At 38.0% G+C, this 19,124-nt stretch overlaps 2 protein-coding genes across 2 annotated transcripts in view; one reads left to right on the forward strand and one right to left on the reverse strand.

Annotated features, from left to right (window-relative positions):
• The window catches only part of timeout (circadian regulator timeout), a 250,148-nt gene that overhangs the window by 189,832 nt on the left and 41,192 nt on the right, over positions 1–19,124 (reverse strand). The gene's annotated exons all lie outside the window — the stretch shown is intronic.
• Positions 751–6,234, forward strand: LOC138181378 (insulin-like growth factor-binding protein complex acid labile subunit). Its single transcript, XM_069116097.1, has one exon. It carries the CDS (start codon positions 1,043–1,045, stop codon positions 3,794–3,796), a length of 2,754 nt encoding a protein of 917 aa, XP_068972198.1. The 5' UTR covers positions 751–1,042; the 3' UTR covers positions 3,797–6,234.

Raw genomic sequence — 19,124 nt, forward strand, 5'->3', positions numbered from 1 at the left:
AGAAACCTCGACATACATGTAACGATAACGCATGCGACAACGTCTACGGGAAAACGAACGAACAAAATAATCTCCTCGTAAAGATTCATGTTTCAATCGAGATTCATACTCGACTCGACGATTTTTACCTGTCGTTTTAAGCGATCGTTGATCGAAGAATATCCAAGTTCGACTAACGGCAGTAATTTTAATCGATGTCCACGTCATTCGTATTTACCTGTTTGGTCTTGTAAATGGCGCACAGGTTGGTAGGTGAAAATACGGGCATCAAGGAAGAGGAGTCGTTTCGTTTCTTTACGGCGAATATAGCGGAAGCGGTGAATAGTTTGGCTATGCGTCTTGGAAATCCCAGCACGCGAATCGAGTTAAAGAAAGTCGAGGCGAGTCAGTCAGTCAGTCAGTCAGACAAGCAGCCGGTCGTCAACGGTGGTAGTTGATGAAATCGCAGGATACCGGCTCTGCTCGTCAGTACCCTGTCAGAGGACGCAAGCGCGCTCGCGCCCCTTATCGAGTTCGAGAGCAAAAGCGACGAGTGCCGGTGGTAGTAGATGTATATATCTATAGAACGTGCATAGGAATAGGTGGGAGAAACGGAGAAAGGGAGAAAAAGCTGTGCGAGAGGCAGAGAGAGGAAACGATAGAAGGGTGGAGGGTTGTAGGTGGCGGCACACAGCCGGCTTGGAGGCCGAAGGGAGAGAAAGAGAAACGGAAAGGGGTAGAAGAGGATAGAGGACGAAGAGGAGAGAGGCGGGTGCAGCTACGAGTCGGGCGCCACAGTGTTTGTCAGTCCTTCGTATGGACATCACGTCTGACGCGGCTGATAGTCTACTCGCGCTCTGGCATTCGTGTATACGCGTAAGTTTTGGCGGCATCTATCACCTTCGGTCCACGACGTGTCGCGCGTCAAATTTCCCGTCGATGAGCTACCGGACGTGTCTATGCTCGCTCGCAACTCAATCGCCTCGTTTTGTCATCGTCATCTCCACGAGTAATTCGAGGATTAATCGGCCGATCGAGATGTGAAAACGCCGAATTGGAAGCGATGTGGCTTCCGTTGATGCTGCTCGCCTTGATGGCGAGCAGTTCCGCGTGTCCAGATTTATGCGAGTGTCATCAGAGTGCCGCCGAAAGGGAACTACCGGCTTTTGTAAATGTGAAGTGCCGTGGACGTGCGCCAGGATTATCGGAATTGCCGATTAAAACGAGAAGCTTCGCGATAGACGGTGCCGACGAATACGAAGTGATCGGTTTCTTCGACGAACTGGAAGTGAGCGATTCGTTGAACGATTTCGAAGTGATCGGTACGTTGAACGAATTCGATGCAAACGGTACGTTCGTCGAGTCGGATTCCGGCAATTCGACGATTCTTCCCTACCTCGACGACGTATCCGTGACGAACTGTTCGTTGGTGTTCTTGAACGTGTCGTGGCACGGCTTCGAACGCGTCAGAGCATTGAACCTATCATGCAACAATCTGGCACGGTTGAACGATGTGCTAGTAGGCCGTGTGACGAATATGAGCGAGCTGACGCGTTTCGACTTGTCTGACAACTCGCTGACAGACGTGAGTGTCGGAGCTTTTAGGACGCTTGCGGGATTGGTGAGGTTGAGTTTGCGTAGAAACGCGATATCCACCGTGCACGAGGATGCGTTTCAAGGATTGGATCGGTTGGAGTATCTCGATCTATCGGACAACAGGCTAGCGGATTTGCCAGATAGTGCGTTGACGCCACTCTATTCGTTGCAAAAGTTGGATCTCAGTGGAAATCAACTACAAGTTTTGGGTGCCAGGTGGTTCGAGAGTCTCGACAGACTAAGGGAGCTCGACGTTTCGAGGAACGGTTTAGCGCGGGCGGCTTCTGGAACTTTGCAACCGCTTCCGGGATTATCGATACTAAAACTCTCGGAGAATCCACTTAAAGAAAGAGATGTCTCTCTACTGTTGGGTACTGGCAGACGCTTGGAAACTGTAGATGCGTCTCGTACAGGTTTGGCAAGAGTTCCAGCTGCGCTAACGAGATCCGTCAGAGCGCTCAGACTAGCCGGTAACAAGTTAACCACGATTCGTGGCGGTGACCTCGACAGTTACCCTCTTTTACGGATATTAGATATCTCGGAGAATCGATTGATAGACATCGAAAACGACGCTCTCGGACGTTTAGAGGTTCTCGAAGAATTGGATATTTCTGGTAACGTTCTCGTTAAGATCCCGGCCAGTTTACCGAACAGTCTTACAAATTTGAAGCTTCAACGAAATAGGATAACAACTTTGAAAATCGACGATCTACAGGGACTATACAATCTAAAATCCTTAACGTTAAATGATAACGATATTAACGCGATTGAGGTGGGAGCGCTCGGTCAATTACCGGTACTCGAAGAACTTGATCTATCTGATAATCCCATTAAAACGTTACCGGCTAATACACTAAGTGGACCAAGTAACCTCGCCAAGCTTCGTATGTCAGGATTAACTTCCCTCGAACAAAAGCTAGAGGAACAAAGTGATATGGCGTTTCCAGTACCTACGCCCGAAAGGCTCGTATTCCTCGACGTATCGAGGAGTCCTGTTCTGGCCAGACAGCTTTTAGCGGATGACGCCGCGCTGTCGGCTTGCAAGAGCTTGGTCCAATTGGACTTGTCTCGAACTAACATCACCAGTCTTAGATTCGATCTACCTTACATGCTACCTCAATTGCGTATTCTCAACTTAAGCGCAAACCATTGGGATTGCACCGAAGATCTGTATTGGCTGGGTGAATGGTTGCGGCAGCACGAACAACTAAATAAAGGTGTTCAACCGGGTCAATGCGATACTCCACGGGAAATGTCAGGATCACTCCTATACGAATTGCCATCACCGCCGAGCCCTCTTCCTACAACCGTACCAACCATAACACCCACCGCTTCCACATTATCGATTCTGTCTCCGATCGGACGTACATCTCATTTTAATAACCTAAACGCGTCTTCCAACGTTACCGACGTCGGTTCTCACGACGAATCTATTACCGTTAATAACACCAAGCAATCAACCTATAGAAACTCGAGTCACGGAATAGTCGGTTCTCATAACGCCACCAAGAACTCGATAAATTACAAAACGAAACCTGTTCCAACGTTGCCGAGTAACGAAACGCGTTATTACGAAGCACCTACGTCGTTTCGAAACATGACAACATCAACGACGGAACAGAAGGAGCGAAACTTGAGCAAGAAAGTTATCGAAATCGATCAGACTTCGGCGGAGATTAAAAATTCAATTATGGACGTCGCCGGGCTGCCGTATCGGAGAACGGACGAAGACAAACCGTCAATTATTAGGATGGAAAACGAATCGGATCCAGGAACTATCGATAATCGTATAGACGGCAAGAGGCAGAAAAGCAAGAGACCGAGTAAACTTAGCGTATCGTCGAGTAAGATCACCTCCTTGAAGCTATCTAAACTTGCGTCGCTAAAGGAGGAAGTAGAAGAAAAGAAGACGGCCGAGAAATACTCGAAGAGACTGAACAATCTGACAAAAGAGAAGTTGGTACTAGGGAATACTCCTGATTCAAATACGATAGCAGAGGAATTGAATAATCGGGCGACTGATTCCGACGCGAGAGTCTCCGAGGCTTTATCCGCTGGTGCTCATCCCGGAATGTTGGTGCTGGCTGGTGCAGCCCTCGGTGCCGTAGCTGCGCTCACTGTAGTGTTGTCGCGACGAGCCACTGTACGCCGAAGGGATAGGTATCATCGTCACGAAAACATCGAAGTGCACACGCTCACTCCGACCACCGAACTTTGGTGACCAGAGTCTGAATATGCTCGATTGTTCAACAGAGATAAGCAACTAGACGCCGAGGATTACGAGAAACGTGTTGAAATTTTGTCAATATTATCTCAGTGACTACCGAGAACACGACTAACGGACGTGCACTACAGGAGTATGCTAAAGTAATCTATTTTTCATCTTCCTGTTAGTTTCCTTCTATTTGCTGAAACTCGAACGCGATTCCCGACGATTAGCCGACGCGACGCAACCAGTCATGCGTCTAGAAGATCGAACGTCGACGTTCGATCTCCGATAGACGTTCTTCACGTGAAGAACCAAGGGCCAAGTGATAATAACTCGATAACTTTAAGAATTGAATAAGAGGTGAATTGAGTAGAGAAACTTTTACACGACGGAATCAAAACAATTTCAAATTCATTATTTAGATAACGGTTTATCATGAAAGAGATAATTTCCCAGTTAGCCAATGTTCCTTTCTGGCAACGAGTCACTGGAGAACGCAGCAGTGTACGACTGTACAGCCCTCGTTTAAGGTGAGCGGATGAACGCTGAGCAGTTCCGACTAAGATGTACAAAGCTCAAACAGATCACCTTCTCCAGGAGAAAGCTGAAGTAGTTCCCGCATAACCACCAGATTCGGCTTTGTCCGTCGGGAAATACCGGACATACGAGAAAGTTCAGCGAAGGAAACTGTTGGTCGAAATCCCACGGATTCTGCGGAACATCTCTCGATGCGAATCTCGAGCGAACGATAAACTCGAGAAGTAGTCGAAGCTCAGTCAAATTTCGAAAAATCAGTGTTTCATCGAGGAATTCATTAAAACAAAGACTGCTTGCTTAAGAGGACCGTATCGAACCGAACATGTTCGTGACCAGGAAACGGCTTGAAATTGGTACTCGATGTAGTACCCTTTCTTGTGGTATTTCGCGAGAAACCTCATCCTGGTGTGAGACGATGAAATGCAGACAAAGACAAAGAGAAACCGCAGTTGGCAATAATTAAAAATCGATGCGCTGCATCAACCTCAGGCGATCGGAACGTTAAATAGCACACAGTGACAATAATAATTGTAACGTGCCGCGTTTCTGGATTGGACTTTTCACCGTACGTTTAGGACGCTTCCGTGACTCGGTAGAAGTGCGGCTAGGTTACGTACGAGGAAAATGTGGTGAGAAATGGCGAGAAATGGGAAGAAGGCTTGAGAGAGAGAAAGAGAGAGAGAGTGCGACGAAGATAGAGGGAGCGAGCGAGCGAGAGAGAGAGAGAGAGAGAGAGAGAGAGGGAGAGAGAGTGACAGCGAAAGAGGAGAAGACGGAGAAAAGAAATTGATGGGACACAGGAAACGTGCTGGCGTGAAATTCGCGGTGGCGAATTGTACGTTTGAATGACAGTGCGAGACGGGAAGCGGAGAGCGATTGCTGGCCGGAAGAACTTTTATCGAACGCTGCGAGATCGAATGAGAAAAAAAGGTGCGCGAAGAAGTAGTGAAGGAGAGGGTGTGAGAAAGTATGCGAGAAATGAGCGAAGAGCTAGAGAGTAAGAATGGAAAAGAGAAGAAGGACGAAAGAGCGAGAGAGCATGAGAGAGAGAGAGAGAGAGAAGAGAGATTGAGAGAGAAATGATCGCGAGGTGGAAACCGCTCTCAACAGCGGCCACACCGAGTGTACAGAAACGTAGCTTCCGAACTTAATTCTGGCTTGGCCAGTTGCCAAGACTCCTTAACAAACAGAAAAAAACAAAGGATAAGAGTGGAAGAGAACAGATAAGAAATAACGAAGAGGCTAGACATTATCTTTCTTAAAATAACCAGTGTCAAAGTACCGCTATGATAATAAACCGATGTACAAAGATGCAATTTTTTCGATTCTTTTGATCGCCTTTCACCGATCATCTTTTTGTTCTACCAAACGTTGAACATTTAATCATTAGTCCTAGCTTTATTTACCTATATTGATATACAGCTATTTCTGGTATATCATTAGGGATCAATAGAATTTATAGATATAATTAAGTGTATTTTACATTTATTGCTTTAATTTCGAAAAAGAATACGTATGCAGATTGGCGTCTCTTTTAAGAAAGATAATTTTCTTCGAAAGTAATGACTACAAAATGCAGGTAAGTTAACTCTTACTAATATCCTATTTTACTTCTTCTCGTTGTCAAGCCAATGCTTTGTTCCCATCAAGTAAATCTCAATATTCGATGTATTTTTATTCTGATGTCAGAAATTTTATTACAATGCCTGACAATATGGAACATTTTTGCTTCGCTTTGCGAAGCACGTAAATTCATACCGTTCTGCGCATCTGACTTTAAATATTTTCTAATTTATCTCTAGCAGAAAGATAATTGCATGCTAGCCAGACTTATTGATTTCTGTTGGTACATTTTAATATTATCACGAAATTTCAGTTAAATATGAAAACTTCAAAAATGTTTGTTAATTGTACTGTAATTTGTTACTGTCTTCTTACTAATTATCTCGTGGGCACTATTAATCAATTTTGTTAACACAATCATCTTAATAATTCCAATGCATAATTATGTACATTTCTATGTACATTTAAATACATCCCTCTTCATAAATAGATAAGATATATTCTGGTTTAAGTAAACTTAAACGTCATAGAAAAATTTGAAAAAAGATCTAAAACCAAATAGTAACAAATATAATAAAAATAAAGAATAATATAAACGCCAGAATTGATTAAAATAATAAATAGATTACTTTTAGATTTATTTCGAATTATGTATTGTATATTTATTTAGAACGTGGAAATAAGATTTTTAGTATGGTATTAAATGCATGAATTCTTCATTCATTTAAGATTCTATGACCTCTACCTATCTTAATCTTAGGTTCCAAATGAGACGAGAATAATTTCAACTTTATCGCATTTTTTATTAGTTTTCTAATGCTTATGAAAGCGGTGTACGTATTTACACATCTTTAGTTAAACATATTTTCAATAAAGATACAATTTTTCAAAATAACATTTTTAAATTAACGAAAAAAAGCATGATTTACAATATACTTTGTTATAAACAGGCATATCAGAAAAGTAAACAAATCAGAGTTGAAATATACCATACTTTCTGATAAAAATATAAATTGAAGAGATACATACTAATCTTGATTTACAATATGACATTTCCTTACAAATGAACGTATCACAGCAGAAAACAAATAGTTGAAATATATCAGAGCCCAGAAGCGGTATCGGTATAAAAGCGCAATTAATTTCGCTCTAGGAAACAACACAATTAGCTGCTCCTTAAAAATGAGTCTGCGAAACGCGCAATTTATTATTCGTCCACGAGAATGAGTTCCATCACCAGACGAAAACCATCGAGCTCATTAGCATGTTAATCGCCGCAACAGACTAATCCTATTACACGACAACGTCGTCAAAAAATTCTATATCCTCCAGCAAATTAAGGAGATGGAGAAAGAAAAGAAGTTAGGAACTCTTGAGAAAAAAGATCGACAGCTGTCGGGAAAATCTGTGCCTTTCAAGATACAGTGGTATCCGCTTCGATTCGAGATACAAGGATTTCACGCTTTCAGCCAGTTATCGGGCAAACAGATTTCCTGCATCTGCCGCCGCGCGTTTCGCGTTGGCTTCTTTTCTAGAAAAGTAATCTGACGGAAACCATAGGAATCCGTGCATTTAAAATGATAAGCTAATGGTTTACCATGCGACTATTCCCATAGTGGTATTTGCTCTATCGCGATATGCTTAAATTGTTATTTTTGTTAGTTTTTATTATATTGTTTTTGGATATGATATTAATATTTACAGTTGTGTGATAAAGTTTCTGGTTAGGAAATATTATAATATTTTGTTGATATTTTCGTTAAAAATCAGTTCATTAAAAATCTTTTATCCGCTTAAAAATCCCCCATTATTTTCCATGAATACGCGCTACCCTTTGCAACAACAGTTTCCTCTTTTTGCTTTAACTGCGTTCGCTGCAGAAATCCATTTTACAAACTGTATTATCATACAATTAAAATGAAAACCGTTTCGACGTTATCCCGGCGCAAAATTTAATTTACAAATTTTATTTTCACCTTTACATTAAAGCAATTTTCGGTGATTCAATTATTGACCCCTCGCGAGTTCATGCTCGCCCTATATGATGTACCGCGTTCATTAAGTTAAATGACACGTAAAACTAATACCATGTCGGTAACTATTACAATAACAAAAAAAAAAAATTAACGTTACGACAAAATGACCGAATAATCAGAATTTTATTTATTCCGCGTTTATAACAAAACCGAAAAATAGCGTAAAGGTTGGTAGACACGGGTTTGTGTCGTTCGTTTTCCTCATTAACTCGTAAGAGTCATTCACGAGGAGAAATGTGTAGCAACGACGTCGACATGGAAGTACGTGGGAGGATGCTGAATATTTTCAATTCAGCGTGCTGCCATTCCACCGCAAGGTTCGCACCCATAAATTTCGATTTGCAAGAAATTAGAGAGAAAAGCACGGCAAAGCGAAAGAGGGGGGCGGCGGAAAAGTTTAATTTTCTCTGTCTTAATCTCAGTAATTTCATCCCGGAGGCTGAGAAGTTCCGTTCTGCAACGAACGTTAATCGGGTTGTTCGCGGCTTCGCAGACAAAAGCGATAACCAGAAAACATGCTTACCTCCCCCGTCAAAGAATCAGATAACGTCACCGGGCGAACATTAAAGGAAAAGATGGAGGAAGAAACATGGAGCGTGTCCGGGGATACAAAATCACGAGACTTTGAAGCAACGTAAATGTTACTACATGAATAATTCGCAGCGAACGTTTCCCGGTCTCGTAGCCTGCGGCTGAATTTCCTGGAACATGGTAACGAGACCGCAACAGGGGAAAAACGATATTTAGGAGGGCCGGAAAAGCAGCCGGCACGGAACCAAGCGATCCGTTGCGTAAGAGAAGAGGGGGAGAGGAAGCGAACGAGAAACCGTTCCTTAAAGCCGTTGTTTAAATTTCCTATGGAATAACCCTTCGCAGCAGTGCAACTAGGAAATTTAATCACCGTATAGCGGCTCACCCCGGGCTACGGAACTGGCAAATTCAGTAACATCTTGCAGAAGTTCGTTATCCCTACCCCTGGCTTGCGTTCGATTCCGGTTTACCCAGACGCCACTGCTATTTCGTAATATTGACTTCATCGATGAAAAACAGAATTCAGTTTCTCAACTTATCTGCATTCCCAGCCGTCCCCTCCGCAATTGCTCCTTTAGTTCGTTCTAATATCACGCCAGGCAAGTCAATTTAGTCGTTGCAAACACGCGGAATGCCTTTGTAAATCACGTTATACCAATCCCTGTTAGTGAGATAGTTAAATGGCAATTTAAGTTGAGGAAGCCGAGGTAACAAAGTACATAGTGTGCAATTCGAGGATATATACTATAAAAAATCTTTATACAAAGTATAGACTGGAATTAAATTAGTTATGAGACAGATCAATTTTATTTTATTGGTAAAAAGAACGGAATAAGCGCGCGAATATAGATGCCAAAGTATGAGATACAGAGATATGCTAGACGTTTAACGTTTTGAAACGTAGCTTAAAGTTTTATGAAAACATAATTCACGGAACATCGTAATTTACATTTTAATCTTGACATAATTAGATCAAGTAGATCGCATTATGATAGAAACTAACGAACGAAAGAATATCATCCACGGGTAAGTGAATAAGAAAACAGCGACGAATTGGACGATAAGATACAAATAAAACAAAAAAATAATTAAGACAAACTGTGGCCATTATAATTTTATATGAAAAAATATTGAAAATTTACGAAAACTTTAACTTTCGTGAAATCGTGTGCAAACGCTTCACAGTCTGGGAGAATTTAATAAATCTTATTCAGTAAGCAATAATTTGTCAGATGTGCACGTTGAATGATAAAACGGACTCTTTAAACGGCATAATTTTACAGAAAGCGTATAATGAAGTAAATGGCGCCCGTTCCATCGCTTTCTCTCAGCCTTGCGCTGCTTTTCTCACTCCTCCCTCTTCTTTAATGAGCTAACTATTTCCTCGTCGTCGAGTCAAACGTTTCCTATATCAGCGAAGTTAAATACGAAACCCGACCCAAACTAATTATCCACGATACCTCAATTAATCCTTCTTGCTAGCTGTAAGGATGCGGCTATTTGATTTCTCAGTTATGTACAGGGAAAAAGTCTGCAACAAACAGGTCAACAACGTTCGTAATCAGACGTGCAACTTGGAAAGTATGAAGTAAAAACATCATCGATACTGTATTACTGGTACTATTACGCTTTACGTCCATCATTGTCAGAATTATTGATTCCCTTTCGGAAACAACTGAATAAAATCCTATTCGTAAACAGACCATGGCAGACGTTTATTAGTGTAATTACTGGACCTCAGCGAGGTTGATGAGTTAGATATCAGTGTACGTTCAATCATATCTGCACGAAACAGGTGATTTTTAGTAGATAATGGATATGTATACCCTCAAACAAAAGTTGGAAAATGTGTAGTTTAATATTTAGTCAAGTAAAGAAGTGTTGAAAGTTGTAAAGAAGTGCTATTTCATTCGATATTTAATAGGGTAAAGAAAGTACGTATAGAGAGGTGAATATTGATAATTTTGTTGTAATATGAATATAGTTCAAAGAGTCTATCAAATTAAATCACCTGTGAATATTCAAACAATATTTGGAAATTTGAAATATTATTATTATTATATGTCGAATATAACATATGGATTTTATTATAATATGTATAAAATTTTGCGCATCTGAATCAAAAAGGGAATTTTTAATTGAAAATATATTTCTCCTGTATAATATAAATTTGATGCTTCCTATCAAAGACAATTAAATATTCCATGATATTTTCTACTAAAACAATTTCCACGCGAAATTACAAACAATTCCACTTTATACTATTGAACAATGTAAAGCTTGGATGCGATCTGAAATTTTCTATATTATTTACAAGTCTAAATTTAAATAGCTTCCTTCAACAAGTATCGTAATTCACGAAACGAAATATAACTTTCTAATAAATTTATCAAGTAGGAATATCAGCTAAGCAATTATCAACGAAACAAAACCCGACCATTCTCAGTGCACCCGCTCTTCACTTGATAAGCTCGAAAAACCGGGCTATCCGCAACTGAGTTTCGTTGGCTATCATACTTAATCTCGATCGATTACTGCGGGACACGCTATGAAATCAGCTCTGTTGACGCTTTCCCCTGAAATGGAAACATCGTTGACCGTTGATGTTACAAGGACTCAGGAGGAACGTAAGTTTAGCCTGACATTGATCGGGAAATAGTCTCCATGATACGGTCCTCAACGCAGACGTCGGAGCCTCTCCCATGGACACCGGAACCAAGGTGAACTAGGTTTACACAACGGCGAAGAGGTAAGAGATCCTCTTCATTTTATCTCCAGTATCCGCAAACCGTCCCTGGTAACCCGGGCTCGCTCTCCAACCAGCCTCAGGAGCTCGCCACAGCCTTTTTATTTCCCTTTGAGCCGGATGCGATCCGACGTGCGAAAAATCTGGCCTGCTCGCATCCGATTAAACTTATAATCAAACACGTCTAACACGCGAAGTTATCGAATCGTTTTCCCGCTTCGTGCGGAAATTCAGTTTCAGATATATCACGAGGAAACTGATTTATCGAATGCTGTCTACGCGAGGAATCACACAAACGCTGAAAAGGCGAAAAGACTCCGCTTCTTATTATGACATCTATGGTTAGTACGCCACTTTAGAGAATTATTTTCTAAGTTAACGAAGGAATTTTTATTATTTAAAAATGTTTATAATTTGCAGATTACATTACACTGCTAGACATATGTATTGTGGCGTTTATAACGTAAAATACTAAATGAAATAAAATGTGATAAGGTCTTTAAATAAGTGAGGCGAACATTTTTTTAACAAATGACCTAATAATTAATCACCACTTTACTTTTATATTCTTTGTATTAATAAAACGCGAATGAAAATTTTTACGTAACCATTATACTGAAGCTTAAATATTCTTCTTGACATTCTGTAACGTTTCACTGATATTCTACCGTTTGTCTTTTTCGCTTGGGCTCACTGCGTATAAAAAGCTAAAATGTCGGGTCTACTTGAAACGGTTTCATTTTATATTGGAAACAGTGCTCTCGTATCATCGATATATACATATATCATCATATATATATGTATAACATGTATTTGCCTTTAGTGTAATAGAATTTTAAGAGTTTATTTAAATTTAACTTATAGGTAAAATTACTTTTATACATATTAAGCTCCAATATATCTTTTATAAGATATATACCAGGTATGTAAATATGAAACCGGAATTTGCCTACAGATGGTCCTAGCTGATAATGTAGTTATCACTAAACTGCGTCATTGATGCCAAAAGTCTTTGTTGATATCTCACAAACATTTTCGACTCAGAACAATACAAGTTTCATACAACAGCATAGTTTGTAATAGCGTTGAACATGTCAAATTTTGTGCCTGGAAACTACGATTTGCGGACAGCATTGATTTTCTGTTACCATTTGAAGAAAACTGCTGCAGAATCGCATCGAATGCTTGTCGAAACTTACGGTGAGCATGCTCTTGGTAAATCACAGTGCTCTGAGTGGTTTAAAAAATTCAGAAGTGGCAATTTTGACGCGAGGAACGAAGAACGTGAAAGACCACCGAAAAAGACCACCGAGCTGTTAAAACCTGGCGAAACCGTTAATACTGAGCGCAACCGACAACAAATGATCAATTTGAATCAAGCTTTGCGTGAAAAACGACCAGAATATCAAAAAAGGCAACACAAAGCAATTTTGCTTCATGATAATGCACCATCACATACAGCAAAACCGGTCAAGGAAACGATCGAAGCGTTCAGTTGGGAAATATTTTCGCACGCGGCTTACTCACCAGACTTGGCTCCATCCGATTACTATTTATTTGCATCGATGGGACACGCACTTTCTGACCAGCACTTCACTTCTTACGAAAATGTACGAAAATGGTTCGATGACTGGTTTGTCTCAAAAGAGCGACAGTTTTTTTTGGCGTGGCATCCACCAATTGCCAGACAGGTGGGAAAAATGTATAGCTAGCGATGGGCAATACTTCGAATAAAATATTTTTAATCATTCTCATACAATAAACGTGTATTTTCTATACAAAAATTCCGGTTTCATATTTACATACCTGGTAGATATTTTATTATACAAGATATCGTAACTCTCGAATTAAGAAAAATCGTGATTAAAAGAATCAAGTTTAAGAAAATCTAGGTTTACATAAAGCGCGACATTTATTTGCATACTTCAAACGAGACTGATAATGACCACAGTAATATAATATATTTTATAATCTATTGAAAACTGGAAGAAAGCTAATTTAAGCATGATCTTTAAAATGTAAGTGCATTTACTTCTATAACATGAATTTAGACCGATTTATTCCTTGATCAATGGTTTCAGTGATCAAGAAGAATTATGACAATGTAACAGCTTTCCTCAAAGTTAACTTGGACTATATTATCCCATTAGTTCCGATAACGCTATCTCGCAGATAGTAAACAGCATTGGCAAACAATTTCTAATTCTTATTTCCCATTGTTCCACTGACTGTTGCCTTTAATTGTTAAATATTTAAATAAAGTGTAATCCCCGTTTACTACCGCTAAAGATCATATAGCAAGTATAATCGCGTAATCCAAGAATCCTTTCAAATTAAGCCAATGCGTTGTTTACAATTTTAGATGCAAGCAAACAAATAGCGCAACGTCTTCCTAAGTAATACATGAATAACTCGCCTAAACAATTACATTACGAGACTAACATAGATTTAAGCAATTAGCAGTAAAGATAGAAAGGGGGAAAAAGAGCAACGTACGAACTAGCAGATCGCGAATATGTCACGCGAAAGAAAAGGAGTGGAACAAAGTGCTGTCGCAATTAAATGTTCATTAAACCTATATGTAGAGCTCTCAGTAGAGAAAAAAATTAGTGAAACGTATAACGTGGAGAGCACGTTATAATACCTCCATTTTTGCATCGCTACGCGTGTCCAAGAAATATGCGACGCAGTTTTTAATCATGGAACTGTACCGGATAGCAAAATTCTAGAGATATTATGATGGTATATAATTGGAGGATATACTGAAACTGAAAGATAAACATAGAAATGGTTAAAACGTGAGAAACACCATATAATTATCCGTTATGTCCAATAAATTTTTGCAGTATTAATCCAAGGCTAAATCGAAAACTCGATGGAAATTTATAATTATGCTTCTGTGTATATGGCAGTTCACCGCTCTCACACTAGTACATCTTACGATGAAATGTACGAGTAAATTGGATTTTCTCGGATGAAATATTTAAATGATTTTGTTTCTGCTCGTTTAGAGAAACTGTTGAATGAATAAGATAATGTAATATGATTTTAATACCATTCCGAATATTTTACGTGATTGTTAATGTTAGGTTTAAACGAATCTGACACTTTTACTAATTCGTAGAAATTTAGCCGAGCTATTATTACATTCATAAAGAAAAAAGTCCGAAAGGCACGTTCGAACCAAGGAAAACTATATCTTTGAAAAAGATAGAACGTAATTACTTTAAGAACGAGTTCATAAAACGAACGAAGAAAATAATATTGATTGAAGAGTTCCAAACAACACATTGTCTCAGTGAAAAAATTGCTGAATATTTTATAATTTTAGAATGACGTCAGGAAGTAACAGAATTTCCTCGTACAACGTATAAAAAAATGATCAGTAAGATCCCTACTCGGCACTGGATATTTTAAATGATTTCAAAGGTGATCTACAAAATACGTAGTGACAAAGCGGCAAACAATTACACCATCGTCTGATAAGGAGTGGTCAATTCCTAGCAATTGTAAGAAAATTTTCACAATGGATGACATAGATTTTATATAAAAATACTTCCACAAGTGAGCACCTTGTTCAGAAAATTCGTGGATACGTGTTTTGAAATAAGATAATGATGCTGACTGCAAAAGAAAAAAAGAATCATGGTATGGATTCCACCGCAATTCGTTTAAGAAATTAGTAACGCGTAACTCTGGAACTTTACTCATTTTACTAGGTCTGTGAGCATAAAATTCTTTATAACCTGGAGATTGCTTCCTAACAGTTTAGTGTCAATGCTCGTAGATACTACCATAACAAGAAGTGTGATTGTAAATTGCAGTCGTTCTTCAAGCAAAAAGAAAGGAAAAAGTATCGATAATCTACTTATGATTTAATTGTAATTAAATAATAATTATGCGTAAACAGTAAACATATTTATGCGAACTTTACCAGCTTTGTAAATGTTTCAGTTATTTCATATATGTTCTACTAACTATTTACTACTTTCTGAATTTTTGTCATTAATGAATCATATGCGTATGGATAAAACGAAAAAATTTATTTTTTTAATCTTTCTATATGAATGTAGAATATTGCTACAAAAATCACAAAAATCGCAAACCTAAAATAATAAAGTATGTATATGAGTTGTAGTTAGAATCTTTAAATGTGTGTTTTTTTTTCTTTTTTTTTTTTCTTTTTTAGGAACAGCATCTTCAAACAATGGTACTAGAAATATTGTAAAAACTGCTGGATCGATTGGATGAAATTTTACGTAGCTATTCTACATTCTACGTGGAATTATATGATATCCAACGTAGAGTTTGTTTAATGTTCTACTACATCGGTTTTATACAAGACAGAAAATAGCAATTAAAACTCGCACTTCGTGAGAAATTGATATTTTTAAAATCAGTCACGACAAAGTACAGATTTACTTATGCTCTTCTACTCCATACATTTACAGTCTCAATATTTTTTAATCAAATTTATCCAATCGTTAAACTGAAGTAAAATAGATAAGATAAACCGATTACGATAAATAGTTTGCTTCAAAATTATATTTATATTCGTTTGTCCCTCTACAGGTATACACAAGCATTTTGTTATAAAATGTCACTAAGAATTTTTGTAAGAAAAAATATATATTCTCAATATATTTCTTTATGTACTGTTTCATGATTTACCTTTCTCGTAATTTATTTACTTATATACACGTATAATACACGAGACAATTTCCTGACGGCTTAATAAAAGTTGTCCTTCCAACGCTAATCCTTCTGTTCGTTTCTTAACCATACAAATAACAACACGACAATCCCCTCTTCTCGTAACGTTCCATCCGACACGATCGTTTCCTCGCCGCACTATTTGCACATTTCGGTGATTAAGTGTCCGCATTTATCAGAATCCGTGTCGCTGTTCGCCCGTCAAAGCGAAATCGCGTGTAACACGTTTGCCTGACAGGTAAATGTAAATTCTTCCTTCGTGAATATGGAACGGTGAAAATCTGCTGTCGACCGACAACGTTTACATCCCCCGCGTCCCCTTTTCATAAATGATTGACGCCCGTAAGCGACAAGCTCTGAAAAATAATCATGCCCGCTAATTGACTTTATTATTTACGCGAGTGTATATTTTACCTCTGGACCGTGAGTCTCGCTAACCGACCACCGATCAACATTTCGAATTATTGAAAACACGAAGCAATAGCTGGTGCACAGCAGTGGTTTGGATGAGTTCATGTGAAACGGCCATGACTACCTGACCGCTGCAATAATTGAAACCGATGGCTCCGTAAAATTCTGATCGTTCGTGACATTCTACCGCCGCTGGTGCTCCGTGGCTCTTCCTCTCCTCCTGCGGAAACTCCGAAGATCGATCCAGATTATACAGGAACACCGACACCGAGAACCCGGCATTAACCAATGCCTGGGAAATTGATCGAATATGAGCTGGAGAATCATTCCGCGAGAGCGAAGCTCGCGTTAAAAAGAATACCAGAGATCCGTGCCATTTGCGAATGCATCGGCAATGCTTGCTGCTTCATCCTGATAATACACGACCGTTTAATCCATGAGCCGGTGCGTAATGAGAGATGAAAATAGAGAAGCAACTTTCAAATCGTTCTGAAGGAGGTAAGAAATCAGAACTCGATCGATCATACGAATCAACCGGGAAATTGCAACAGCGCCACTGATGTTACCGTTATTACGTCACGTTATGATGGAATACGGTGCGCTCTGGAGGTTTTATTTGATACATGCAGGCGCACTTTCTATGCAAATACCTAACGAAATTGTACAATGCTTTGATGAATTATTTTCTGGTATTTATAAATTTCCAAGTGACTTTACTGAATCAATTTCGGAATTTCGAAACTACTATCTTCTTTATATGTACATATTTTTAACTTTAACCCTGTTCGATCGCATTTTTGTTTATTTATGAGAGAGAAGAGTTGTAATTGATTACAGGCATTTGCCTTCATCTGTAATCTTACAACTTTTCATTTTTATAGTCGTCCACGTAATTTCAATATGATACTTACAGTGCAGATGTGTATGCATTTATGAGAAATTTGAAGATGCAGAAATGCACACAAGACATATAATAAGCAAAAGCATATATAAAATATTATAAGCATATATAAAAATATAAATTTACATGAATATTTGTAATCTAATAATAATACAATGATAAAATCCAATAATGTATCAAGCGAGTAATAACGATAAGCGAGTAACGTAAGATCAAAAGAACATGAATGTATGAACAGATATGTATAGTTTTCAACACATGGCGTTACAAAAAATAATATAGTTTTAATTAATTTATTAATGTTTCACTACATGAACTTGAATTACACGATTTTAACAAAATTGGTTAATATTATAGAAACTACTAAACGATATACAATTTCACTTCTATTTCTTTAAAAGGAAATATTTCCTTTTCTGATATATTTGCACCGCTATTGATGGAAATAATTTGAATTAATAACGAAATCAAACTGCTTGCAATTAAACAAAAGAACAAACAAACAGTATTCTCATTAAAAATTAAATAAATTCAACAGAGACGTACTTGCAAAGATATAATAATTGAATTATCTGCGATGCTTGAAACAATGCAGCTAAAAGTTATATAAATGAAAAATGCTTTAGAATAGGTATGATTTAAAGAAAAAATTAATTGTTCAAACGAAACCACCAGTCAAACGCGTGCTAAATTAATTTGAGAATGTATCCATTAATTAAATCAGGTAAACGAAACTGTTCAATGCCTTGTTAATGCGCTAGCGTCAGCGTATTTGCATAAAAAGCAAAGCATGAAACAAGTTACCAGCCATTTCTACGATGCCGCACATACCAGCGATTCAAACAGCAACCACGGCTTGCAACGGTGATTCAGCTAACCACAGATTTACTGTCACGCGAACTATGCTTCCGTCTGGTCATGTGTCCGAAATCATTTGTTATCTGATTTCATGAAATAGTTTACATTCTTTTTAGCAAATTAGCTTTCTCATTTAATTACATAGAATTAATCGAAAATAACTAATTTCTTTATTGTTATGCTTTATTTTCAAATAATTTATAATTAAAAGTGTACACTGTCGATTTTTTAAAAATTGTTTTAAAAAATCTTTGTAAATGATGACGGGAATTATTTAGTTGATTTGATCAACTAGCAATAAGTATGATAATTATTTACGAATTTAATCAGATTTAAATAGCTAAAATTGCCTGTAATTACACTGATCTACCAATATTTCTACTTAGTCGTTATTATTTAATTTCACTGTAATTGCTACAAAATTCATATCTCAACCTTCCTATACAATTGAAGTATGCAATACTGTGCAATAAATTCTATAACTCTTTATGTACTATATTCTATTCTATATTGCGATTTGTCAACTTACTAACATTATTAGTTAGTCAATTATTTTGTAAGCAGACTTACAATTAGATATAATAAACCAAGTATTGGTACATAAAAGAAAAACGACCAAATACAAAGTTCTGTACAATATCAAATTTCATAAAAGGAAAACAGATAAAAGAGAATATAAATCAAAAGTTTCCATCATACGTCAAAAAATCTAAAATGGACATGAAAATTTACTTTACTCCTTTCAATGTTTCCCAAAAATTTCTTTAGCTGTCAATTTGCACAGTAGATAATAGGAAACTCGATCATAATTCCAGACGTATTGTTAAAATTCAAGAAGAGGATTATTCTTTCGATATGAGTCAAGTTAAAGAAAAGAAAAATAAAATTGTAAAAACAACAATTTTTTACAGTTATGGAAAACAGTAAAATTCATTCTATCCAGTCTGACGAAGATATATGCTCCATTTTAGAGATTCAATTCGTTACCTTTTTGCTGTTACAAAACGCAATTCTTGGCGTCCGTTAAATCGCGGAGAACCACCG

The sequence above is a fragment of the Bombus flavifrons genome, chromosome 7 (genome assembly GCF_040668555.2).
Source record: "Bombus flavifrons isolate JBK064 chromosome 7, iyBomFlav1_principal, whole genome shotgun sequence".
NCBI classification, from domain to species: domain Eukaryota; kingdom Metazoa; phylum Arthropoda; class Insecta; order Hymenoptera; family Apidae; genus Bombus; species Bombus flavifrons.

Coding starts and splice junctions, on each gene's coding strand:
- LOC138181378 (XM_069116097.1), top strand. CDS start 1,043: ATGTGGCTTCCGTTGATGCTGCTCGCCTTGATGGCGAGCAGTTCCGCG.